The following is a 27,481-nucleotide window of genomic DNA, read 5'->3' as shown; positions in this document are numbered from 1 at the left end:
CCTGCTGGTGGCCTGAAGGCCAGGCTGCTGATGCGGGTCCTGTAGAGCCCTGAACATAACCAACTACTACATTCAGGGTTATTCCTCTCGCAAGGCTTGTGGGATGCAGCCTCCTGGCCCTTGCTAACTATGCTGAATGGAGCAGCAACCCTCAACCCCAGAGACCTGAGGCACCCATGAAACTGGTGTTTCCCAAGGGCTGTCTTCCTGTTGCCAGCATGCTGAGCCAATACGGCAGAGAACAAGTCCCTTCCTGCCAAGTCTAATCACAGGTATCTCATTTCGTTTCAGGATGTGGTTAGAACCTTGAGGAACTGCAGGTTCCAGAGAGAGAGAGAGAGAGAGAGAGAGAGAGAGAGAGAGAGAGAGAGAGAGAGAGAGAGAGAGAACGCTTGAGACAGCCAGACTGGATCCAGAGAGCAGAGCAGATGCTCCAGAGAGCTTCCGTTTAACCCAGAGTCTCTTTCTCCAGAGAAAATAAAGGGAACAAAGGTGTCTGCCTCTTCAAGGGACCACAGGAAGTGGCTGGATGAGGGTGCTGGAGTGACGGGTGACCCCAGGAGGCCTTCCTGGAGGAGGTGAGTGCTGGCCTGGCTCTGGGTAGTTACTGCAGCTTTGCTGTGCCTACATCTCCAGCTGACCCCAGGAGGCCTTCCTGGAGGAGGTGAGTGCTGGCCTGGCTCTGGGTAGTCACTGCAGCTTTGCTGTGCCTACATCTCCAGCTGTGCCCACTCTCCTGCTGGAGTGAGAAGCAAACAGAAATCTGCCAAAGAGTGCAGGCCACAGGGTGGCTCAACAGACCTGTCCCAGGCTCAGAGTTTAGCTACCTCTTGACGATATCCAGACTGAGGTCTGCGGTTCGAGCAGAGCCCCTGAGCCTGGCCCTCAGCATGTCTCAGTCCCTGGGAAAGAGCTTCCACACACAACCTTGCTCTTCTACTTGAAGCCTTTGGGAGACCTAGGGGGAGCGCCGCCTTTCTCAGCCGTCTGTGCTGTCTGCTACCTTTAACTTGAACGGGCAGCGCGGTGTGGGCTCACAGTACCAGACGGCACTGAGCACTCGCTCCTCCCTGGTCTCCCCTGTGGAACCACCTCCTCCACTTAGTTTTCTTTTTTAAAATTTGTCTTTATTTTATGCGTATGAGTGTTCTGCCTGCATGTATATCTGTGTACCACTTGGGTCTCTGGTGCCTGCCTGTGCAGCCGGAAGAGGGCATCAGATCTCCCGGAACTGGAGTTACAGCAGTTGGGAGGTGTTATGTGGGTGCCGGGAATTGAACACCGGTCCTCAGAGCACATAGTACTGTTAACCACTGAGTTGTTTCCCCCACTCCCTGCTCGGTACAAAGACCTTCACATCCCTTGTGGAAAGGAGTTGAGTCTCACACCCCATTGTATACCTTTGCGTCCCACCCTAAGACCCACAAAGGTCTTGCTGGTGCCACCTCTGCCGTCGATATGGCTGCTCCCTGGGTTGGATATCCAGGTCCCTCTTACCTGATCATTCAGCTGCGGAACAGTCCCCTGCGCACCTCATTGGCCACTAGCTGCCACATTCCTCTTCCTAGAAAATCCTTCCCCATTTCTCAAGGGCAAACAGCATAAAGGCTGCTGCTAGGCTTCAGCCCCTCCCCCAGCCATCTTCTGCTACTCCTATTCGACCTTCTGTTCCCACCATCCTGGGCAGCTGTTCTCTGACTGGTCATTCTGTCTTGGCCTTTGATGATGCTGTCCGCTTGAAATATGCGCAGCTCGTCCTCTGTATGATTTGGCCTTGCTGTATTTGCCATTTCCTATACACTCCTCCTTCCATCCAAGGACATCCCTCTTATGCTCCCTTGGAATCTGATTAACTGTGCCCGTGCAGAGAGAGGCTCTTCCCAGCCCTTCCCAGTCCCTGGAACATAGCAAGTTTTCCATTCATCAACAGAATCAATAAAGGCCTCTCATATCCTACATAATCCTTAATACAAAGCAGGAAATAAAAATGATTTATCTGTTTTTATTTTGTGGGTATGGGTGTTTTGGTTGCATGCATGGTGTTTTGGTTACATGCCTGGATGTGTACCATATGCATGCAATGCCCTTGGAGGCCAGAAGAGGGTGCTGTATCCCCTGGAATGAGTTGCAGGTAGTTGTCAGCTGCCTTGTTTGTATTGGGAACTGAACCCATGCCCTATGCAAGAGCAGCTGAGCCATCTCTTCAGCCTCAGAATAAAGATTTCTTTCATTTGATTTTTGATAATGCTGTGAAAGAAACCACCTGTGTCCCCAGCACAGGTCCAGCTTGCTGGCCATTGAGTTCATGCTGTCCACACACTTATTCTCCCAACACCAGGCTTCACACTGGCAGGACACACTGTGGAATTAACTAACAGAACTAAACATCTCAATCAGTACTTGTTTTTTCCTCAGAGTAGACTACTACGAGGAAGGGGGAGGAGTGGGGTGTAGGGAGGAGGGTAACTGTCATGTCACCAGCCCAGAGTCACTTTTAGGCAAAGCATGCAAGGTGTGACGATGTGGCTTTGGCCGAGGAACAGATGCCTGGGGTAATTGCTGGGAAACTGCACAGGGCCTTATTCATTACAACAATAGAAGTACTTGAGGGCTAAGAAAACGATGTGAACTCTGCTGTAGGTTTTGCATACATCACCTAACTTAATCCTCCACACAGCCCGAACTGGGTGTTAGTGACACTTGGTTCACAGATGAGGAAATCAAGGCTTAGCAGGATAAAGTAAATCTCCCGAGGGTCACACGTGGCTAATGGTGGAAACTATTTTTTGAAAACTGACTGGGCACACTGATAAGACTGCCAAACTTCTGAGAAATGTTTCTTTTCTCCCTTAATCCTGTACCCACTATAGAGGTCAGAGCCTGTAAAGGGCAGGACTGAGCCTGAGGCTGTGTCTCTTGCCACCAGCATCTATCAGGTAGTGATCTTTCTATCAGCTTCACTCCCTCGGGAAGTTCTTCATACTCATCCTCTGACAGGGGTGCTGCCTGGCACACTCTCCTCTCCCCCACCCCCATGCCTAGTCCTGCCTGGAAGGTGTTATCATAGAATAGAATTTTAGAGTGAAGACAACACAAATTTCCTCTGGAATTAGTGGTATGTGCTCATAATCTCAGCTTGTGGGAGCCGAGGCAGGAGATCACGGGTTTTAGGCCAAAGAGCTCCATAGTGAGACCCTGTCAAAAAATAAAACTGCCAAACAGTGGAACACGCCTTTAATCCCAGCACTCAGGAGGCTGAGGCAGGTGGATCTCTGTGAGTTTGAGGCCAGCCTGGTCTACAGAGTGAGTTCCAGGACAGCCAAGGCTACACAAAGAAACCCTACTTCAAAAACACATACATACAAATACATACATACCCCCCCCACACACACACACATTCTAAGTGAGTAAATACAGAAGAATCTGCTTGACCCATAGACAACATTTTGAAGTCCTCCATGGGCCCACACATGTGTATTTTGAGGAGCAGGGAATTTCTGACAATCTGAAAAGCTAACAGATGTATCTTAACTATATCATGAATGCATAGAGTATATGTAGCTAATAATGTATCTGACACAAATGATACACAAAGCTATTGTGTGTATATGTTTCTAATAGTCTCATATGGTCCAAGCTGACCTTGAACTTACTAGGTAGCTGAGGATAACCTTGAACTTCTGATCCTCCTGCCTCTGCCCTCTGAGTGTTAAGTGTGTCCACCAGACTCTGCCAACTAAGCCACACAAATCTATTGTGAACAGTTCAGATTGTCAGAACTTAGCAACACAGGCACGTGTGGATGCATATAGCGCTGTTTGAAGCTGAGATCAAGGCAACCGATCTAAAGATGCACGGTCAGTCCCAGCTGAGGGGGAGCTAGTTCTGTGAAGAGTGTGTTTAGACATGTGAGTCCTCAAAACTGAAGGAGTCACGATTGACAGAAGGAGCTGTAATATGCACAGTACTGAAATCTATATAACCATACCACGGTGATCATCTCAGAGATTCCTCTCCTGTGTTCCTGTGTTAACCTCAAGTGTCCTGAGTAGCTGCTTAAAATGTCACTTGACACACTGATTGTCTCCATCTGAGCTGGTCATCCTTCCAGAAAAATCTAACGTCATGTTACACAATGATCTTTCGTAGTTGGTGTGTATTGGCTACCACACAGAGTACACACATGTGATCTTTCATAGTTGGTGTGTATTGGCTACCACACAGAATACACACATGTATTAATTGATTACTTTCGTTGTCAGAGAGGCTTCCAGTCAACAGCCACTGATAGCAGTTTTAGGGGAGCCAAAAGTTACATTTTCAACTGAATAGGAAGTTGACACCTGTAACCCCTGCATTGTTTCAGGGTCAACTGTATTTAGGAAATATGTGTCAGACATAAAGACTAAGGGTAGGCAAGGTGTGGTACCACACGCCTTTAATCCTGCACTGGAGAGGCAGATCTCCAGTGTTTGAGGCCATCCTGGCCTAGATAGTGAGTTCCAGGCCAGCCTTGTCTCTATGGAGACACCCTGTCTGGAAAGAAAGAGAAAGGGGTGAGGCGGCCAGTGTCACCATCCACCTCTAGAAAGAAGACTGTGTTTCTAACTTTCTAGTCCTCCTTTGCTTATCTCTAATCTGTGTCTCTTTGTACCTCTTTTTCTTTTCTGTCCTCCACCCACCCCCTGTAATAGTCCTAGCTGTCCTGGAACTCACTCTGTAGACCAGGTGGCCTCCAACTCACAGAGATCCACCTGCCTCTGCCTCCCAAGTGCTGGGATAATTCATACATTTTTGTCTTCCTTCAGAAGCGTTGGCTTTCCTGTTCTCAGCCTCTTCATAGCTTTACCACATATTTATATGCACAGCACCATCTTGTCGTGGGCATATTTTATAACCTTTGATAAATGGCAGCACTGTCTCTCTGCAGTTTGACTTTTTACCCCACTGCCCTGGCAGTGTTTCACGGAGAGGTGGTTCGTTCCCTTTGCGGCTACAGAGAGCTTCCCACTGTGGCCCTCTCCCACTTGACCATTCTAAAACTGATTATACGTTGCTGCCATTTTGATCAATGCTGCTACAGACATCCTTGTCCAGGCCTCCAGGGTCACACAAACCAGCTTATCTGACATACAAAGTAAGCCCAGCATGGTGGTCCATGCCTGTAATCCCAATACACAGGAGGCTGTGTGGATCAGTAGTTGAAGGCCAGACTGGGCTAATTAGCAAACCTGTCTCAAAACTCAAATCAGTTTAGGAATGAAACTGCAGATGGTTCTTGGAGTGGCTGTCCTTTGAGGCATGCCATTGACAAGTGTATTCCAACTAAATTTTATTTTAGTGGCAAGGATGTTTCCCAATGTAGTTTCCTCCCAGTCGAAATGACCCAGACCCATTTTTTTTTTTTTTTCATTTACAGCAAAAGGAAATTTAGGTATCAGGATGCTGTGACCCCTTCTCTGATGAGTCACACTTGGGGCCCGAGTCCCGAGACCCTAGCTCCCTCCCCATCTCTACAGTGGCTCATTTCTCTCATATCCCTCTTTTCTCAGGCTGAGATAGATCCCAGGCGTGGCCACCCTGGCATATCAAGCTATTTCCAAAGCGAGGTCCAAGACTTGGTGCTGACCCAGTCAGGAAGATGAGGCTCCTTCGCAGACGTCACATGCCCCTGCGTCTAGCCATGCTGGGCAGTGCCTTCATGCTCTTCCTCTTCATCCGGCAAAAGGACGTAAACAAAAGGGAGCAGACCATGGAGAAACAGTGGCTGAAGTCCCTGGTGGGTCAGAAGGACCATGTCCTGGGCCTCATGCTAGGTGCCGTAAACAACATTAGAGATGTCATGCCCAAACTGCAAATCAGGGCTCCGGAACCCCAGCAGACTCTGGTCTCCACAAACCGTTCCTGCCTTCCGGGGTTCTATACCCCTGCTGAGTTGAAGCCCTTCTGGGAACGACCACCTCAGGACCCCAGCAGCCCAGGAGCAGATGGAAAAGCATTTCAAAAGAAAGAATGGACCCCTCTAGAGACCCAGGAAAAGGATGAGGGCTATAAGAAACACTGCTTCAATGCCTTTGCCAGTGACCGCATCTCTTTGCAGAGGTCCCTGGGGCCAGACACCAGACCCCCTGAGTAAGTAGCATCCAGAACTCTCAGAGGAGACCAGAGCTTTCCCAGAAGTGTGGCTAGGAGGGCTGTGGTCACTGGCCAGTTGACAGGAAGGAAGCCGAAGGGGATTTGAGACTAGGCAGGGATTTCCTCTTCTCTTTTTCTGGCCAATTGCCCTGATCCCAGGGGCTAGAGTTCAGGAGTACTATGGTCTGGCAGTGGTCCATAGAGACATGTGAGACTAAAACAGAGTTGTGGAGGGAACAGGATATAGAAGAAGGAACCCCAGGCTATAGACCAGGATCTGGCATGGTTTTCCTGGGAGGAACTGGGACAAAGCTGCAGCCCTCAGGATATTGAACCTGCCCCTGCTGTCTGGGCCTCTGATGCTAATCTGAGAGAGGAGATATTGTCTGACTGCTGCTGAGGTGGCCAGAAGGTTCCCCACACCACTGGGTTCCCTCTAGTGAAGGCCGCAGGCCCAAAAAATCATTCCAACTTTGAGAGGAAGTGTGTATTGGAACTCTTAGGGAAGGACATTTTCCTCACGTTGAATAGCAAATAGCAATAGTCCTCAACTGAACATTTGCCTTTAATGACTCAGCCCTGTGGGACCTCTGGACAGTCACACCTCATACGGCGTCCAAGGTGCAGAGTGAGTCAGCTGTGGGAGCACCTGGCCTGAGAGCAGAATGCCACTGGCGGGGGTGGGGGGGAGAGGGGGGAGACACCCAAGCATCACCTTAGGGCACTGAGCCAGACAGGGGTGGCTTTGGAGGGGCCTGACTAATAGTGCATCGAGGGTAGAAAACAGGAATCACAGAATGAGAGCAGCTATTCCCAAGTACAAGAGGGAAGGGAGACTGCTGTGTGTGTGGGGGGGGGGTGCTGGAGAGGGTTAGAGAGCTCTAGACAGATCCCTTTCCCCTCCTGGAACTCCTCCCCTCCGCCCCCCAGGGCTTAGACAGCTGTTTCCATCTTTCCATTGCTGCAGGTGTGTTGACCAGAGGTTCCGGCGTTGTCCCCCACTGCCCACCACTAGCGTGATCATTGTGTTCCACAATGAAGCCTGGTCCACTCTGCTGCGCACAGTATACAGTGTCCTGCACACCAGCCCTGCCATCTTGCTCAAGGAGATCATCCTAGTGGATGATGCCAGCACAGAGGGTGAGGCTGGCGGGTCTGGGGAGGGGTGAGGCCCAGGGGCACTGAGAGGAAGGCAGGTCCTCTCTAAGAATCAGGCCTGCTACTTCACCTTGTCACAAAGATGGGGAGCAGGAATAAGGCAGGTGGGGACCCTCTGTCCTTTCCAAAGTCCTTCTACAATCATCCCATAAAAGCATGGTCAGGTCTGTCACAGCCATACTGTACTCCTGATACCAGTTTCTGTCTTAGTTAGGTTTTCTGTTGCTGTGATAAAAGCCCATGACCAAAAGCATCTTGGAAAGGGAAGGGTTTATTTCAGATTATAGTTGTCATTCAGCAAGAAGGGAAGTCAGAACAAAAACTCAAGGCAGGGACCTAAAGGAAGGAACATTACATACTTGTTTGCTTTGCACAACTTACTCAGCCTGCTTATATAACCCAGGACCCCCTGATCAGCGGTGGCATTACCCACAGTGACCTGGGCCCTCACATATAATTAAGAAAGTGTCCCATCGGCTTTGGACTACAGGCTGATCCTGGATCCTGTGGAGGCCTTTCCTCAATTGTCAACCCCTCTAGTTTGTGTCAAGTTGACAAAAATAAATAAATAAATAAATAAATAAAAGAAGGAAGGGGTAAGAAAAAAGAAAGAGAAAGGAAGGAAGGAAGGGAAGAAGGAAGGAAGTAAGGAAGGAAGGAAGGAAGAAAATAAAGACCAACCAGGGCAGTGCCTTTTCATAGCAGTCATTAGGCCTGTATTCCTAAATATATTTACATTTAAATTATATTTATTATATGTGTCTGTGTGTAGGTGTGTACATGCAGGTGCCCTAGGAAGCCAGGGGACTCCCTGGAGATGGAGTTACAAGTGTCTCTGAGCAACCTGATGTGGATGCTGGGATCAGAACTGAGGTCCAGTAAAAGAGCAGCATGTGCTTGTAAACACTTTGAGCCATCTCTCCAGACCCCATTCCTGTGTTCTCTCTGGTCACCTCCTGTTTGCCCTGGGTTCATTCTTTTGGTTTGTTCTGTTTTTCCTTCTGTGTGTAAGTGTCTTGCCTGCATGTATGTCTGTATACCATATGTGTACCTGATGCCCTTGGAGGCCAGAGGATCCCCTGGAACAGGAGTTACAGAGGATTGTGAGTCTCCATGTGGATGCTGGGAATTGAACCCAGGTCCTCTGTAACAGCATCCAGCATTCTTAACCACTGGGCCATCTCTCCAGCACCCCCCCCCACTCACTCTTAAGGCCACATCTATCATCTTTAAGTTCTCAATGAGAACTCTGGCTGGTCCCCTTCATTTTCTGGGTCCCGCTTTGAGAATGTGTGCTATCCTCCCTGACTGGGGAGATGCCATTGCCCACAATGACATTCACAGCCACATCTCTACATGTACTCCTAGGGAACGTGCATGCTCTAAGAAACACCCCTCCCCAAGGCCTCTCAGACTCTGGGAGGACTCCAGGTGCTGAACAGCAGAACCATGAGGTCAGCAATCTCTGCACGTCTGTCCATACAGGATAAAATTTCCCACCTTTGACTGTTTGATCAGATTAATTGGCTCTTGTTACACACACAAAAAGGCTGTGTCTCTAAAGGACAGTGTACCTGCTCTCTGTCCTCCTACCCAGGTGCCCCACAGCAGTACTGTGATCATGATTATATGGGCATTTGATACTTGGGGGAAGAGACCCTGTGCTAGGATGGGGGAATTTTAATTCCTTGCCATGAATCAGAACCAGAGTCTATACTTCACCCTTTACTGCCTTTTCTTCTTATAACTTACTTTATTTTATTTATTGGTTTTTTGAGACAGGCTTTCTCTGTGTGGCTCTGCCTGTCCTGGAACTCTGTAGACCAGGCTGACCTCCAACTCACAGAGTTCCTCCTCCCTCTGCCTCCTGAGTGCTGGGATTACAGGTGTGTACCACCAGTGCCTGGCTGCTTAACTTATTTAGTTGAAAAGAAGAAAATTATTCTAGATTTTTCTATGTATATGAGTGCTTGCCTGCATGTATTAAGTACACCATGTGCATGCCTGGTTCTTGGGGAGGCCAGAAAAGGGCATTGGATCCCCTGGAACTGGCGTGAAGGAAGACTGTGAGCCAAACCCAGCTAATGCTCTTAACTGCCGACCTCTCTCTCCAATACTTTTGTGGGTTTTTTCCTTATTTTTTTAAATGATTCCTTTTTACTTTATTTTTTATGGGCATTTAGTGTTTTGCCTGCATGTGTGTGAGGGTGTTATATTCCCTGGAACTGGAATTACAAGATGGTTGTGAGCTGCCATGTGGGTGCTGGGAATTGAACCTGGGTCCTCTGGAAGAGCAGCTAGCACTCTTAACCTCTGAACCATCTTTCTAGCCCTTGTGCTTTTTCTTTAAGATAAGATCTTATTTGTACGTATGTACATGTGAATATGTCTGTGTATAAATGTAGCACCCACAGAAGCAAGAAGATGTCGAGTTACAGGTGGTTGTGAGCCACCTGAAGTGGGTGCTGAGAACCAAATTCAGGTCTGCTACAGAGCAGCAAGGGCGCTATCTCTCCAACCCCCGGGAAATAATTTTAGGTAACAGTGAGTTCTGTGAAGCAGTTCCTCTAAGAGCAGAAAAGGAATAGTGCTATACTAAGTCGGGGAACTCCTTCCCAGAGATGCCAGGGAAGGCTGCTCAGGCTGTCCCCCACAAAAACAACAGCCAGCTCTCCAAAGGCGTGGTGTGCTGGTGAGAAAGCAGGCTGGCATGGCTGAAAGGAAGTGAGCAAGGCAGCCACAGCAGGGATACAAAAGAAGTGAGCGAGGGTATCACGAGGCCTGTGCAAGCAGTAGCTAGGGAGTGTGCCCTTCTCGTGAGTCAGGGAGTGTAAGAGGTGCTGGCACCACCGTTGTTTGCTTGACTTTTCATTTTAATCCGTAAATTCAATATTTTCTTTTTAACATATGAACTGTTCTTTTGTGTGTATGTATGATGCTGAGACTCAAACCTAGGACCCTGTGTATAATAAATAGGCAAGGTTCCTGCCTCTCCATCTTAACCATGATTTTTTGTTTGTTTGTTTGTTTGTCTTTCTCTTCTTAAAAGAATATTTCTTTTAGCCAGGCATGATGGCATTTGCCTTAAATCCAGCACTTTGGATTTAGTCTCTATGAATTTGAGGTCAGCCTGGTCTGCATAACAAATTTCAGGCAAGCCAAGTCTACATAGCTATTATTGACTTCTAGGACAGCCAGGGCTAAGTAGAGAAGCTCTGTCTCAAAAACTTTTATTATTATTTGTGTGTGCATGTGCCTGTGTGTGTGTTTGAGTACAGGCACACATGTCATGGTTCATGTGTGGAGGTGCTTCTCTCCTCTGACTATCCTGCCTCTGCTTTCCATCTCACTGCAGGAGGTCTGGGATTACAGATAGGGGCTTCCACACCTGACTGTTTTTTAACATGGGTTATGGAGATGGAATTCATGTCATCGGCACCATGCCTTTACCCTCTGAGCCATCCTACTGGCTCCATCTTTGCCATTTTTAAGTGTACAGCCCGTTGGCACTAAATCTACCCAAATTGTTGTGCAAGCATCACCATTTCCATCTGCAGACCTATTTCATCTTCTCCTTTGCAACTCTGTGCCCATTAAAACCACAGTGCCATCTGCCCCAGTGCCTGGAAGCCACGGTTCAACCTTCTGTCTGTTGAGTTTGACCACCCTAGGTAGCTCATATAGGTGAAAGAAACCATATAGCATTTGTCTTTTGGGGACTGGCGTCTTTCGCATTCCATAGTATCATCAAGTTCTGTCTGTGGAACATACGTCAGAATTCCCTTTCTTTTTCAGGCTGGATAATATTCGCTGGTGCAGCTACACCTCATTTTGCATATGCATTCATATGTTGGTGGACATTTAGATGGGTTTACCAGCGGCTTTATGACTAATCCTGCTATAAGCAGGTATGAAAATATCTGTTTCATCCCTGTTTTGAATTCTTTTTTTATCTGTACCCAGAAGTGAAATTGTCAGATTGTATTATCTGGAGTGGATGATTTTTTTTTTTTTTATTGTTGTTTGGTTGGATTTTTTTTTTCAAGTGCTGGGAACTGAACCCAGGGCTTTGCACTTGTGGGAGAGTTGGTTTTCTCCTTCCGCTCTGTGTTCCAGTAATTCAGCTTAGGCTGTCAGGCCTTCATAGCAAGCACCTTCACTCACTAAGTCATCTCACTAGTCCTAGGTTTGTTTCTAATGCACCTTTGAAACATCATAGTAAAAGTATCTAATTGTAGTAGGCTAAGGCAGGAAATTTGTGAGCTTGAGTCCAGCCTGAACTACATAGTGACATCACACCTTAAAAAACAAACCAGTTGGGCAGTGGTAGCACACACCTTTAATCCCAGCACGTGTGAGACAGAGGCAGGTGGGTCTCTGTGAGTTTGGGGCCAGCCTGGTCTACAAAGCTACACAGAGAAACCCTGTCTGGGGGGGGGCGTGAGGCGGCAGTGGGGGAGCTCACAAAAATTATGTGATTTATAGTTCTAAGAGATAAGGGTCAGAGGGAGGCCAAGAATATAATTCAATTAGTTGAGTATTTGCTTAGTATGTGCAGGGTCCTGGGTATAACCCACACCACGGTGTTAACCAAGCATGATGGCACATGCCTATAATCCCAGAGTGTGGAAGGTGGATACAGGAGGATCAGAAATTCAAGGTCATCCTTGGGTACACAGAGTGTGAGACCAGGGGCGGGAAGGATGCCAAGGGCTGGAAAGATGACACAACACTGGCTGCTCTTTCAGAGGACCTAGGTTCAGTTCCCAGCACCCACCTGGCAAGTCACGACTCTCACTCCAATCCTAGGGATCCAACACCCTCTTCTGGCCTCAATGGGCACTGCACACACGTGATGCAGACACACATGCAGGTGAAAACATCATACACATAAAATAATTTTTTAAATTAGAAACTCAAAAGATAAAAGAACAAAAAAGTAAGAGTTTGAGACTAGCCTGGGTTAGGCGAGGAGATCGTGGCTAGGCACAATGCTCAGTGGTAGAGCACTTGCCTAGCATGCTTGAGGCTCTGAATTCCATCACCATCAAACAATAACGAGAAAGAGAAAGGAAACTGCAGGGGAGTTTTGTTGTTGTTTGTTTTGCTTTTAGAGACAGGGTTTCTCTGTGTATCTCTGGCTGTTCTAACACTCACTCTGTAGACCAGGCTAGCCTCAAGCTCAGAGATCCTGTCTGCCTCTGTCTCCTGAGTTCTGGGATTAAAGGTGAATGCCACCACCACCCAGCAAGGAAACTGCAGTTTGAGGTGGCCTCCTTATCTAAAACATTCTGGGAGCATATGGAGTGGTGGCTGGGAGAGTGGTTGACCGTGACAGCTGAGGTGACAGTAGGAATGGGGTAAGAAGTGATCAGCTTGCTATTGAGTTGACAGTGGATCTTTAAGGAAAGGAAGGGGCAGGGAGAACCCAGCTTGGCTCCAGGGTGGAGCAGCTAAAGGGATGCTGATGCCCAGGTCACCAGGCGACTTGCCATGAGGAGTAGAGTTCTGCAGGGCTGGAGGAAAGACTTGGGGTTGTCACTCACAGAAGCATTGTGGGCCATGAGCTGCATGGGGTGGAGGAAAGGGTTTGCCTCAGTCTTGTGGACTCTCATCCCGAGGAGTGGGTGGCAGACTATGGAACCTAAATCATAAACTGTCATGTGAGGGACATGAGAGCATATGCTGGCCCGCCTGTCTCTAGGTTCAGCTGTACAATACTCTGCCCTGGGACAGAGAGTGGATGGCATGGGGGAGTTGTTTGGCTTTCCTGCAAGGGCCTCAGGCCCAGAACCAAGAGCCCCCAGCCTGACCCCCTGAGACTGGGAGGAAGGCGTGGGAGAGCTTCAGAGTACAGGGCCCTGGAGTCACAGCTCAGTGCTTCTCACTGTCTTACCACACAACCTACTTCCTGTGATGCTTGCCTGCTGTTATCTCCACCATAAGCTTCCGGTGAGCAGAGCTGAGCAGGGTCTCTGGGAGACTTCAGCCAAGCTGCTGAGAAGATAGCACTCCAGCTGGACTCCTCCTTCCTGTCAGCAACACCTGGCTGGGGCCAGGCTGAGGCTCACACATCCAGTGGTGGCGGCAGCAGACCCTTCCTGCACAGGCCGCTCCTGGACAGTACATTGCAGACCCTAAGTCACTGCTGGACTGAAGCTACCACATGAGGCTAAAATGGAACAGCCAGGTCCTGGCACCAGAGACAAGAGGCTCCATTACGGGAGCAAGACAAACCTCGGTCTCAGGACTTCCTGGAGGGTTTCATTCACAGGGCAGTGGAGTCAGGAACACTGGCCTACCAGAAAGGCTGAAAAAGAAAAAAATAAGAGTTCAAGTTGCAAAGAGGGCTCTGCTGTCCCTGGCAGCTTGACCAAGTCCCTTTATTCCCTCTCCTCCTTGGAGTCTCGCACAGGGGAAACCAGCAAGACCACAGGTAACTAAGGGAACCAAGAAACACTGCCACCCCCAAGAAACTCACACCCGTTAAGTCCTGGTAGGTGGCTTCACAGCTCTTGGAGGAGACAAGTCTTCACATAGAAGCTGCTTAGGAGCCTATCATGTTTGCTAGGGTGACCTGGGCTCCAAGTCTTGACTTTCCATCTGTTAATCTGAGGTTGACAGACATGAAGTCACCTGCTTTAATGACTGGCACATAGTAGGTGTTCAAGTATTTGGGTGTGTGTGTGTGTGTGTGTGTGTTTGATATGATAGTCCAATGAATTGTTTTCAGGACTTGTAGCTTTTAAAGCATAGTAGCCAGAGCAAGGCCCAGTATGAGCTCACAATTGGAAGGGGAAGGACACATACAGTTGTCACAGCTGTCCTCCACTGCTAAAGCTACAAGCATCCATTTTACAGTTAGGATTAGGAGGCTTGGGAGTTAAGAGCATGTCCTTCCTGTGTTTGGTATGCTGGGCAGCTCAACCTGCCTCTAACCCAGCTCCAGCGGACCTGACATCCTCTGGGCCCTGCAATGCTGTACTCACACATGCAGGCACATATGCATAATTTAAAAATAGAATCTTTTTTCTTTTGTTTTGAAAATAGAACAGTAAGCCAGATGTAGTGGTGCACACATTTCCTCCCAGCACTCGGGAGGCAGAGGCAGGCAGATCTCTGTGAGTTCGAGGCCAGCCTGGTCTACAGCGCTGGAGAGGAATCAATGCTAGGCAGGTGCCCTACCACTGACCCATACCCACAGCCTCTTTTAATATTATTTTGTCTACTTATCTTGTTTTATTCTCCTTAAGGAGTTCCATTTACAGAGGAGAAAGTCAAAGATTAGGCTTGTGCAGGACAGTATAGCTTAGCAGTAAAGCACTTGCCTCATACAAGACCATGAGTTCAATCCCCAGCACCTCACAGAGGGAAGATGGCCACAGACACAGGACCCTAGACAGACCTGTCCTCCAAGGGGTCCAGCCACAGACAGGGCTTCCTCCCTGCGTGTCTTCCCTCCTTCTCTGCCTTTGCCTATGGAATGGCTGTGCACAGGTGTGTGGGAAGGTTGGCATTCAGACCTGCTGGAGACCTGGGAGTACCTGGGCTTGATACCCACAGGGAATCAGTGAGGAGCTGGTAACAGTGGCCTTGTCCCTTCCAGAATACCTGAAGGAGCGGCTGGAGCAATACGTACAACAGTTGCAGATCGTGAAGGTGGTGCGGCAGCAGGAGCGGAAGGGGCTCATTACAGCCCGGCTGCTGGGGGCGAGTGTGGCGCAGGCCGAGGTGCTCACGTTCCTGGACGCCCACTGTGAGTAGGCGATGCCCCTGGTGGAGGCCGTCCTGTCCTGAAGTAAAGCCGCCTGGTGCTTTCCCCCTCTCTCACACTGATTCCGGGCATGGTTCCTGAGAGCATAGCCATCAAGCCTGGTGATGCAGAACAGCTGGCAGTGCACTCGGATGGCGTTTACCCTGAAGAGCAGCCCCTGTCCCCACAATAGAATCGGGAAAACTCTAGACTGGCATCGGGAGCCCTGGTTCCCATCTGACTGCCACTAACTGAGCCTCGGTTTATTTACTCACCTAACAAAATATCGTTAATATAAAGTAAAATTGTGACTCAAAAGATGGCTCAGAGGTTAAAATCATTTGTTCTTGCAGAGGAGCAGGGTTTGGTCCCCAGCACCTACATAGCTGCTCACAACCATCTGTAACTCCAGTTCTAGGGGATCCAATCCCTTTTGCTGACCTCTGCAGGTACAAGGTACACAGACATACAAGCAGACAAAACACTCATGTACATAAGGCAAAATAAATAAATCTAAAACTATAAAGAAATGTAGAACTTATGTTCATTCAAAGTCCCAAAACTACCCAGGCAGTGGTGGCCCATGCCTTTAATCCCAGCACTCAGGAGACAGGTGGATCTCTGAGTTCAAGGCCAACCTGGTCTACAAAGCTACACAGAGAAATCATGTCTTGAAAAATCAATCAAGAAAGAAAGAAACGAAAGAAGGGAGGGAGAGAAGGAGAAAGGAAAGAAAGACACAAAGAAAGAAAGCCCCAAAATTGTCTAAGTGTGGTAATAATGCCTGGTATCTCAGCGTTTTGGTGGCCACAGCAAGTTTGAGGCCACCCCCTACTTAGTATAGCATAAAGCAAGTTCCAGCCAGTGGAGGCTGCATAACAAAGCAAGCAGGGAAGAGCTGGAAGCCTGGGAGGAGGGTAGTTCTATGGTTAGAGATAGGGAGCTGAAGCCCACACTCAAGTGGGGGGCTAGAAACCCTGAAGGCACCCCTCCAGGTCAGTGGTGGTTTGCATCTGGTCTATGCTGACCAGGTTGCTCCCCCAAAGCCTACCCCTTCCAAAGCTTCAGAGATGCTGTGTTCCCTCCTGTGGAGCTTGCTGGATATGCACCCCACCCTCCCCAAGTCTCCTCTGAGGGTAGAGGGTTCAGCTGCAACTAGGGTCCTGACCTCCACCTTCTGGTCTGGTTCTGCAGGTGAGTGCTTCCATGGCTGGCTGGAGCCCCTCCTGGCTCGAATTGCTGAGGATAAGACAGTGGTGGTGAGCCCAGACATTGTCACCATCGACCTTAACACTTTCCAGTTCTCCAAACCTGTACAGAAAGGCAAAGCCCACAGCCGAGGCAACTTCGACTGGAGCCTGACCTTTGGCTGGGAGTTGCTCCCTGCACATGAGAAGCAGAGACGCAAGGATGAGACCTACCCCATCAAGTAAGGACTGCACCCTGGTGAGCTCCCACCTGGTCTCCACACACTCAGCTCTGGGGACTGGTACCATCTCACACCAACATCTGCTAGGTGCCTTATCAAGCCATACACCCCTGTAAGGTAGGTCCTGCAGTTAGCCTGTTTTACTTAAGGCAGTGAGCAGGTAACATTACCTCAGAAGCCCAAGGTAGTAAGCTCAGATCCTGCAGCTAGCACAGGGTAGGCGAGGACCTGTGTGACCCAACATGGACCATACCGCCTCATGCCGCTATAGCCTGTTCCTGTACATTGTCACCTCACTTCCTATGCCCCATACCTAGAAGGCCAGGACCTCTGCTTGCAGAGTAGGTGAGAGATGCTGTGTGGAGGTCATTGCTGAATAACCGTTGTGATAGGTAGTTGTGGTGTGGGCTCCTAGGTCACTGTCTTTGAAAAGCCTCTGGAAAGGAAAATAGGTGCTGGGCCTGGTGATTCGTGCTTGCACTCTGTCTTAGTCAGGGTTGCTATTGCTAGATGAAACACCACATCTAAAAGCAAGGTGGGGAGGGGAAGGTGTATGTGGCTTATACTTCTACATCATAGTCCATCATCAAAGGCAAACAGGGCAGGAACCTGGAGGCAGGAGCTGATGCAGAGGCCATGGAGGGGAGCTGCTTACCAGCTTGCTCCTTGTGGCTTGCTCAGCCTGCTTTCTTATAGAACCCAAGACTACCAGCCCAGGGCTGGCACCACAATGGGCTGCGCCCTCCCCCATCAATCACTAATTTTAAAAGTCCTACAGACTTACCTACAGTTTGATGTTATGGAGGTACTTTCTCAACTGTGGCTGCCTCCTCTCAGATGACATTAGCTGTGTCAAGCTAAATCTATCCAGCACATAATCCTAGCCTCTCAAGAAGCTGAGACAAGAGGACACAAATGCAAGGCCAGCCTGGGAAATTCAGTGAGACCTTGTCTTAAAAGTAAAATGCTCAAGGGTAGAACACTTCCCTAACATCTTCGAAGCCCTAGGGTCAGTCTGGGGCGGGGCAGGGCAGGGTGGGGTGAGGGAAAATGAGCAAACACAGGTTATTCAGGTCAGGTTGAAGCTTGCTACAGTTGCCCTGTACTTTCCATTAAAGGGATGTATTGTAATAGTCTGACTTTGCTACCCACCTACATATAGTCTATTGGTGTTCTTTTATTTTGGGGGTTAGGTTTTGGGGTTTTTACAATTGTTTCAAAATGTGAAAACCAAACTGGCCTGATAGTGCATATCCGAAACCCCACCTTTGGAGGGAAAAACAATATCAGAAGCCCAAGTTACTCTTGCTAGCCAGCTCCAGGCCAGCCCTGAAGAGACCTTACCAAGAAAAAAACAAAAACAAAAAAACAAACAAAAAAAAAAAACAACCATTGTTTACCATGGAGCAGTGGTTCTCAACCTTCCTAATGCTTTAAAATAGTTCTTCATGCTATGGTGACCCCAACCATAAGATTATTTCATTGCTACTTCATAACTATAATTTTGCTACTGTTATGAATTTAAACGTAAATAGTTGATATGCGACTCCCAAAGGGATGTTGACCCACAGGTTGAGAACCACAGCCATAGTGTCTTCTAAAAACAAGCAGTCAGGCCACATAAATGAAAGCCAGCATGCTTAAAGCTCATGGAGCCTTTTGTTCTCTGCCTGCCCAAAACTCTACAGATTTCAGTTTTTCTCTTTCTGCTGTGTGTGTATATTCAAATCTATGTGTGTGTTTGAGTGCTGATGTGTGTGCAGGTGCATGTGTGCACATGCTTTTGCATGTGTTGTGGGCACACATGTAGGTGAGTACTATCGTAGTTTAATAAGGTAATAAGGTAAAACAGATAGGCTGAATAGATGTTTATTCAGGGAGAAATAACTTACAACGTAGACAGATGAACAGCAGCGGGTTCCTAGTCCCAAGGATGCCTCTGGATGCTCTCTGTCCCCATGCTTCAAGCCAGAGGGTGCTCTGGGAGCCCCTTCCCCAGACCTAGTTCTCCCAGGTCATGTCCACCCCCCGTCCCCACCCCCCAATGGGCGTGGTCAATGCCACAGGTGAGGATAAAGTGACTATCTCACTACAGAGTACTTCTGCTTGTGTGTGCATGTGCCCAAGGTTGATGTTGGGAGTCATCCTTAATTGGCCTTCCACCTCCTTAATTGAGGCTTTGTCTCCCACTTAAGCCCAGAACTTACCAACATAATTGTGGTTGCTAACTAGCTTGCTCTAGGGATGCTGTCTCTGAAGCTTGAGTGACAAGAAGGTTGCCATGCCCACCAGGAATTTACCTGAGGTTTTAAGATCCGAACTCGGACCCTCCCACTTGCACAGCAAACACTTTAGCTGCTGACCCATCCATGAGCCATTGTTCTGTCTGGGTCGGTATGGATTTTAGGCTAGCCTGAGCTACAAAGTTCCAGGAAAGCCTGAACTATAGAGTAAGACCCCCACCCCCATCCTGCAAAACAAGCAAACTAACAAACAAAAAAAAGAAGAGAGCAAAGACAAGACAGGAGAGGAAGGAATCTGTACTCCCTGCTGTTTGCCTCATAGGCGCCTTTGTTTGGCATGTATAGCAACAAACCCTTACCCCACCCAGGCCAGCGCCAGGCACAGGGCATCTGGCCCTCACCTATCTATCACTAATGCGCCCTGGCCTCTGTGCGACAGTTCAATGGGAGAACAAAGCTCCAGTGTTTGAGGAATGAATGCGCTATTTGGTTCAGGTGTCCTGGCAGCACACATGGCTTCAGGAACTCTCCGTATGGTGGGCCTTCAACAGTACCGTTGGTGGTAGCTCATGTCCTCATTCTCAGAGTGGTGGATGGCTGAGAAGAGAGCTAAGAGACACAGGCCAGCATATACAGGCATTTCTAGAGGCTACCTGCTGGGATGAGTCTACAGTGATGTTCCTGCATGGCATTTACCCACGTGGCTAATTTGACAGTGACCCCCTCAATCTGGGAACCTCTCAGACTCTCTCAAGAGCAAGTTAGCCTCAGAGCACTCATCTTGAGTTCTAGGGCCCCCTGAGCTTCCTGGGGCTTCTTCCTGGGAGAAGACAGATATGGTGACAGGAAGCCAGCCCAAACATGAGAGGTTCCCAACTGTGATTCCTTCTAGAATGTGGCTGTAGAAGTGACATCAGGAAGACAAGAGCAGGTCCAGAGAATCCTCCACTTCCCTGGACTCCTGTGACATCACCTTGCTGCATTAGCCCTGTCTTGACTTGGGTCTATGCCTCCCTTCCTTCATCTGAAAGCCAGAACGCAGTTCAGACTGAGTTTGCCCCCCGAACCCCATCTGACCACCCTGCTGCCAGGAGCATCTCTCACCAGTGTCCCCTGTTCAAGGTCACTAGCAGCTTCCCTCCAAGCTTAGGCTTCTCAGGCAGTCTAAAACACATTAGCAGACTAGGCCCGGTTTCATGGACAAGGACCCTGACATAGAATGGGCCAGCCCAGCCTGTAACATGTGCTCATCCTGTCATGGTCTGAATCTCGCCTGTTTGCAGAACCTGTTTCACAGGGCTTCTAGAGGTGGTTACCCTCTCTGCCTTAGTCACATTGCCACACAAAATGAGAGCGAGCTGGCGCTTTCTCCTCTCTCTCAACTGTGGCCCCGGGAGCCGGGTCACCTCTGTCAGCTCCAGCTGCAGCCGTGGCACTCAGGCCCTGCCGGGTGATGTTGAGCAGATGAAGGAGTTCATTTAGAACAGAGTATTGTGGACTGCCTCTCTCCTGGGCCCAGTTCCAGAAGGGGAAGCAGGCACAGTGAAAGTTAGCAGGGGGCTGCACGGCCCAGCAAGGAGGACAGGAATGAAGTAGGAGGCCAAGAGGGGGGGCAGTCACCAGCCTTCCGTGCCAGGCACCTGTTCCCCACTGACAGTGCCCTCTCCCTGTCTCTCCAGATCCCCCACGTTTGCCGGTGGCCTCTTCTCCATCTCCAAGGCCTACTTTGAGCACATTGGTACCTATGATGATCAGATGGAGATCTGGGGAGGGGAGAATGTGGAAATGTCCTTCCGGGTGAGAATGAAGGGGGCTTCGAGGGGGAAACCTTAACATCCCTGGAGCTGGACTTGAAAGGGTGTCTGCTCCCTGCCATGGCTCCGCTGTCCCTGCGAGGGTGGTAGGCTCTGGAGATGAGTCCAGGGGCTTGAACCAAATTCCAGGACAAAACTTCTAAGAGGGAGGGGATCGTGGGAGCAGTAAGGATCAAATTCGGGTAACGGACTGTTTTATGGAGAATGTGGGAACTGGTTCGGGTAAAAATGAAAGGGACAGGAGCCAGTGAACCAGCCTCCATTTTGGAGAAATTGGGCTCCTCTTCCCAAGTCAAAGGACGCCTGACCCCCCCCCCTCCCCGCCCCATGGCCTTTGGGTTTTCCCCACATGCTTTCAACAAGCTCTTCACAAGAGGTGGAACCCAGTTCTGATGGAGGCAGAACTCTGAGGAATTCTGGGAATGAGGTGAATCAAGATAGGTCAGGAAGGATTGGCCCTGAATGCTGCATGAATCCCCAGCTAGCTAATTAACAGGAAATGAGCTTGTTAATGGAGTCACCCAGTGCCTGGCATATATTAAGCACATAATTGCCTTCTGCCGTTACTGTAGCTGTGACTGTGGGCTTCTGTTGCTGCCATATCAAAGTAAATAACAGGTACCTTCCAAAACAAGCCCCCAAAGAGCCCTGTGGGAGAGATGTCTTCAGCCAGCCTGCTGGCACAGAGAGGGCCACCAGCCAGTATGTGGGTCACACATTCAGTGTCTGACCCAGATCCAGGATCTCTCCAGGAGAATTGGCATGTTCAAGGCCCAGTGGCCACAGGCCCCTGACTGGTGCTCTGACATGGGGGAAGTCAGCTTTTCTGTAACTCCTGGGTAAGCATCCATGTCTTCAAAACAGAAAGCCAAGAGCCCAGAGCTAGTAAGTGCATGGCACAGGTGTAACCAACTGTCTCTTCTCTGACGTGTGTCCTGATGACTGGGGACTCTGCACACCCACATCCACATACAGATGAGCAGCAGACAGCCTGGACATGGGTAGCTGCAGCAGGAAGAAGCCCGCCAATGTTTCTCTCCTGAGGGAGTGAAAGGGCAACATTTACTCCTGTCCGTCCTAGCACCTGGGGTCTGGCGTTCTGGAAACGGAACTAAACTGCTTGGAGGGAGTTGTCATCCAGCCTCCTGAATGACCCCTTCTTTCCTGTCAGGTATGGCAGTGTGGAGGCCAGATGGAGATCATCCCCTGCTCCGTGGTAGGCCATGTGTTCCGAACCAAGAGTCCCCACACCTTCCCCAAGGGCACCAGTGTCATTGCACGCAATCAGGTGCGCCTGGCTGAGGTCTGGATGGATAGCTACAAGAAGATCTTCTATAGGAGAAACCTGCAGGCAGCGAAGATGGTCCAGGAGGTGAGACACCAATGCCTGGGTAGCATCTGTTGAGAGGCTCATGGAATCCCAGGCCCCTGGTCAACTGCCAAATCCAGTGGCAGGGCCATCCCATCTCTATCTTCCAGTCTCCCTTCATTCCTCAGAACTCTGTAAGCTAGCCCAATGAACACAGGGCTCTAGGGCTACAGGAGAAGAGGGTGAGCTGTTGTACCTCCCAGAGGAGTAAGGTGGGTGTGGGGGTGTCCCAGCATTGTTCAGAGGAGAAGGAAAGGGATAGGAAGGGGAATCCATCACTGGAGGAGTGGCTCTGACAGGCTCAGAGTTGAAGACCAGGAGGGCTGACTGGGGAGTCCCTGGAGAATGAGGAAGTGTTGTAAGTAGTGAGGTCCCCAAAGTAAGGCCAGGGGTCAGGTATGCTGTGAGGCTGAGCCAGTAGCCATGACCAGCAGGAGAGAGTGGCCTCAGTGCTCCATGTTGTCTGGGTTGTTCGATCCAGGCATGAAGACCTGGGCTGTGGCACTGACCTTTTAGGGGACTGACTTGGTTGACAGAATAGTTTCGGTGACATTTCGGAGCGACTGCAACTGAGGGAACAGCTACACTGCCACAATTTTTCCTGGTATCTGCACAATGTCTACCCAGAGATGTTTGTCCCTGACCTGAACCCCACCTTCTATGGAGCCGTAAGTCAACCTGCCCATTCCCATGGTACCATAAAGAAGTCAAGACAGTGCATTCCCAGAGCAGCCAAGCCAGAAAGATGGGGAGACAATCTGAGGCTTCCTCTATAGTTCAAAAACTGCCAAAGGAGGAAATGCATGAATATTGATTCTTAAGTATTAAGTCCCTGAGAATACCCAGGAAGGTGTGTTAATACACATCTCTGGACCCCATGCTTGCTGTTCCCATCCAAATCTTGAACAAGTCTTAGGTGGTGCTGAGGGTCAGCTCCCATGTGCTGAAGGCCTCTCTGACCCGGCATTCTAAGGGCCTGACCATATTACCCCACAGAGGGCACCCAGCCCTGCCCTGCCCATCCTCAGGGCTCTTCAGCCACACTTTGTTGTTAGTTACAGGCATCTGGGTTCATAGCCAGAGGGGAAAAGCCATTCCAGTTGCGCCCACACCAAGCTGAGCAATCTGCTTCCCCTCTGCTCGCCTCTCTGCAGATTAAGAATCTCGGTACCAATCAGTGTTTGGATGTGGGCGAGAACAACCGCGGAGGGAAGCCCCTCATCATGTATGTCTGCCACAACCTTGGCGGCAATCAGGTAGAGAAAACATGCTCACCCTGGACAGGCCCAACAGAAGCCTGTCTCTAAGGCACCTCTTCTTCCCACGGGGCCCCCTTTCTCTATTCTAAATTACCCTTTCTTGAGGCCTCCAATAGAGAAGATGCAGAAGGAGGAGTCACCCCTGCCCAGGAAGCAGCTAGGCTGGCTGGATGGTAAAACACGATGCACACAGACGAGGTCTACAGAGGATGCTCACAGATGAGGTCTGCGTCATGACACACACAGGGGACTAGAGCAGGGATACAGAGCTGGCACCATGCTGGGCACTAGAGGATGAAGGGACCCTGCCAGCAGAGAGGACTGTGGGAGAGACTAGCTGCTGGGGGCTGTGCAGAATTGTTGAGCACTCTCTCTCACCTACACCTATGCTTTTATCCTTAATGCCCCCCTGGCCAGAAACTACGCTCTGACTCCACCTCCAGTAGTGACCCACTGATGCCCTAGAAACTTCCCCATGCCCCACAGTGCCCCAGTACATCCCTGAGGGATAACTCGCCCTCGCCATCTTAGTTTGTGTTCTATGGCTGTGATAAAATATCATGACCAAAAGAGGAAAGGGCTTTTCCACAGGGTCTCACCATGAAGCCCTGGCAGTACCGGAACTCCCTCTGTAGGCCAGGCTGACCTCAAACTCACAGAGATCCACGTGCCTCTGCCCCCCCCCCCCCGAGTGCTGGGATTAAATCTCTGCACAAACATTCCTGGAGGTTTGTTTCAGGCCACACTTCTACATCACAGTCACTGAAGGAAGTCAGGGCAGGAGCTGAAGCAGAGGCCACGGAGGACCGTGCTTACCGGCTCGCTCTCCCTCCAAGCTCTTGTGCAGTTGGCTTCCTACCCACCAGGATGGCCTGTCCAGGAGTGCCACCTCCCACAGTGGGCTGGGCCCTCTCGTTAATCAAAGGATGCCCTGCAGCCTTGCCTACTGGCCAATCTGATGGGGACATTTTCTCAGTTAAGAGTCTTCTTCCAGATGACCCTAATTTGTTTCAAGGTAACAAAAACCAAACAGCATGATCTTACCCACTGTTCCCGCAGACATCTAGTACCCAGATCTGGTAAATAAAAGGTATTTAAAAACAGAATCGACGCAAGATAACGGATAGCTGGAACCAATTGCCAAAAAGTACAAATGAAAGCAAAGCCACGTGAAGGCAGATGCAGAGACAACCAGCTTTAAGATGATTTTAGGGGGTTCGTTGGCAAGTGTCTTTCATTTCAAGGGTGATTTATTAGCAAACCCAGAACCAGCAGGTGACTGTGATGACACATGCCATGCATGGGCTGCATGCCACAATGTCCCAGGAGTTAGAAGACTGAGGCAAAAGGGCCAGCCTGGTCTACATGACAGAGATCAAGACCATCCTGGGCCACAAAACAAACTCCATGTCACACACACAAAAGTAGGGCTAGTGTTCTGCTGTATGACTTCATAGGTGGTGCTTAAGATAAGTCTAAGACAATCTTAATTTATTGGTCGGGTTATATGCACTATTAATCCAGTATAACAATCATGGCAGTGACACAAATCCCTAAAGTCTCAATACAGCCTCACTTCCTCCCCCAGGAAGCCATCTAGCTGGCACTGTAGTAGGGCAAGTAACTTTGGGAGGTAGTGGGGAAGCTGCCCACCTGCTCCACGGGACACCTTTGTCTTGACTTGCAGTACTTTGAGTACACATCTCAGCGGGACCTTCGTCACAACATTGGGAAGCAGCTGTGTCTACACGCCAGCGCTGGCACACTGGGCCTTAGGAGCTGTCAGTTCACCGGCAAAAATAGCAAAGTGCCCAAGGACGAGGAATGGGAGGTGACTCAGGTGAGCCAGTGGCCCAGGAAGCTCAGACCGTGGGCCCAGAGCACTGCATCTGCCCTCTTCTTTATCGTCTTCGTCTTCGGCCTGGGCGTCATGGGAGGATTAGAGCAGGGTCAGATGCATAGTGGGTGTGCACTCTATCAATGTCCACTAATGCCTGGTCCTGGCTGTAAAAGGAACAGAGATGGTGATCCAGGCACTTCCGCCATGGCGCATTGTAAGGCTGAGTCTAAAGAGATGAGGGCGAAGAGTGCCTCAAGGTGCTCATCTGCCTCCCTGTGCCAGGTGCAAAGCAGGGCACAGACAGTGTCTCTCTTAACTGTTTAGGAGCTCTGTCCCAAAAGACAACATCCCCCTTTCTACAAAGTAGCCGGACGCCAGTCAACAAGTTTGTCTGGTCCAAGTCTCATCGCTGGCTAATGGCAGGCTGGGGTTTGGGTCTCCCTAAGTCTGACCGGGAGTTCAGTGTCCATTCCCTGGCACCACACGGCTGAGGGATGGGTGGTGGTAACTCACACCACTAAGCCCAGCTCTGCTCACTTTGTCACCTACTCAGCAAAGATGAATGGCTCTAACCATGAAGCTACCAGGAAGGACAGAGCCAAAGTTTAGCCAGAAGCAGAAAAGGGGGGCAAGCAGCTGTGGCCCCAAGTTTTTGAGCCTGGCCACCCTGGGGAAAGGGAGGCCCTGAAAGGGTTGGTTGGGGTTTTTGTTTGTTGGTTTTCTAACAGCCATGGTCTTGCAATCTTCTATGACAGCCATAAGGCTCAAGCTGGGCCTAGAGCCCAGCATCTCCATGCTGTGTGCATCTTTGGGAAGGAATTGGAAATGTCCTCCTTGTATCTCATCCAGTTCCCTTTGCCTTTTGTCACTGCCCTTGTCTCATCATCCTCAGGTTGACCCTCTGCTGTGTTGCCTTTTAGGATCAACTCATCAGGAACTCAGGGTCAGGCACCTGCCTGATATCCCAGGACAAAAAGCCAGCCATGGCCCCCTGTAACCCCAGTGACCCCCACCAGCTCTGGCTGTTTGTCTAGTCCTGGGATCATCCCCACTGCAAGTCTAACAAGCCCCTCAGGAAGTGGGGTCGCCGAGCATCTGGCAGTCTTCTCCCCCAGCTCCTCTGGAGGCCTGAGACTTGGGTTTCTAAACCCAGTGGCCATCAAGGTGGGATCTTCTTAATTCTTGCAACAACACTGGTTCCATTTTCTTCCTCCATGCCAGTGGAAGAGACCAGGAGGTCACATACTACTTGGCCCAAGACTTTCCTCATCTCCTAGAGACAGTGGCCTCCAAAGCCGACTGAAAATATGTCCTACAGAGGGGCTGGAAGCACAGAGACCCTTCCTGGTTAGCACACCCTAGCGCCAAACCATTCTGACTTATACAGAGTGCCTTTACCCTATAGCGTTGTGCAATTATCTATGGAAGAGACAGGAAAGGAAACCCCATTGTACCAATAAGAAAGTTGTGGCTGAGCTGGGATACAGTTTGGAGAAAAGGCTTGGGTTTGACTCCCTAACACTGCAAAAGACAGAAAAGGGAGAGGCCAGGGGAGGAAATCAGACGCAGAGAGTACATACAGCAGGCAGGTGGCTCAAGCTGCAGCTGATCCAGGGCTCCTTCCAGCACACAAGAACACTAGACCATGTGCTGCCAGCCTTGCTGTTTCTTGACCCCTCTCTGACCATATTGGCTGGCTGGCTTCCATATAGCTAGCTAGCAAGAAAGGAGACCACATTGAGAATCCTGGGTTGTTACTGTTGAAGGAAGTTCACTGGCTGAGATGCAAATGAGTCTCAACACATAAGGCCTTGGCCCCTTTGTTATAACCCATATATAAGGAGATATAAAGCAAAGCAGGAACTAGGCATGAAGGTGCAGGCTTACAGGCTCGGTATTTAGAGACTAAAACATGTTTAAGGCCAGTCTGGACTTTAGAGTTCAACCCTGTCTTGAAAGCAATAAAAAAATAGCATGGGGAATATGCGGGCAATGCCTCGCAGCCCCTAAATTAGGGTAGACCAATTTTTTAATTTATTTTTCAGCAAAAGCTAAATAGGTGTTTTGTCCAAGGTCGCCTGGCAAGATGTTTGGCAGCTCTGAGGCTAAACCTCAGATAAGGCTAATCAGTCCTAGAAAGTCTGAAGGTTCAGGAACAGTGTGCAGATGACTAAAGAACTAACACCATCAACTGTCCTTGCACAAGTTCCTTGTATGGGGCCGACCTGAGGATCCAACCCTTCTGCCATCCACTGTTGTTCTGCCTGGAAGAAAACTGCAGTGGCACGCTGTTACCACATGAGGGCGCCATGGGATCACAGCTTCCTCCTGCTCCATGCAACTAACTGCACATTGCAGGAAGTCTCCCATGTCCCCAGGGAGACGGTCAGGGGTGGTTTAGCCAAAGGGGAGGAAACTGGCCAAGCTGTGACCCAGGATGGGGGAAGGGAAGAGAGACCGACATGGGGACCCGGTAGAAAT

The 27,481-nt window shown here is 49.7% G+C and overlaps 1 protein-coding gene across 1 annotated transcript; it reads left to right on the top strand.

The window, feature by feature from the left end:
• The first annotated feature begins 427 nt into the window (after window positions 1–427).
• On the top strand, window positions 428–27,481 carry Galnt6 (polypeptide N-acetylgalactosaminyltransferase 6). The gene is made up of 11 exons (XM_051189926.1): window positions 428–578; window positions 5,553–6,132; window positions 7,103–7,275; window positions 14,900–15,049; window positions 16,241–16,475; window positions 20,398–20,515; window positions 21,704–21,904; window positions 22,438–22,569; window positions 23,056–23,157; window positions 24,848–25,000; window positions 25,921–27,481. Exons 2-11 carry the CDS (start codon window positions 5,642–5,644, stop codon window positions 26,032–26,034), a joined length of 1,869 nt encoding a protein of 622 aa, XP_051045883.1. The 5' UTR covers window positions 428–578; window positions 5,553–5,641; the 3' UTR covers window positions 26,035–27,481.

The sequence above is a fragment of the Phodopus roborovskii genome, unplaced genomic scaffold (genome assembly GCF_943737965.1).
Source record: "Phodopus roborovskii unplaced genomic scaffold, PHOROB, whole genome shotgun sequence".
Lineage (NCBI taxonomy): Eukaryota > Metazoa > Chordata > Mammalia > Rodentia > Cricetidae > Phodopus > Phodopus roborovskii.
The sequence above is the reverse complement of the archived record's forward strand: the minus strand, read 5'-3'. Positions and strand labels throughout refer to the sequence as shown.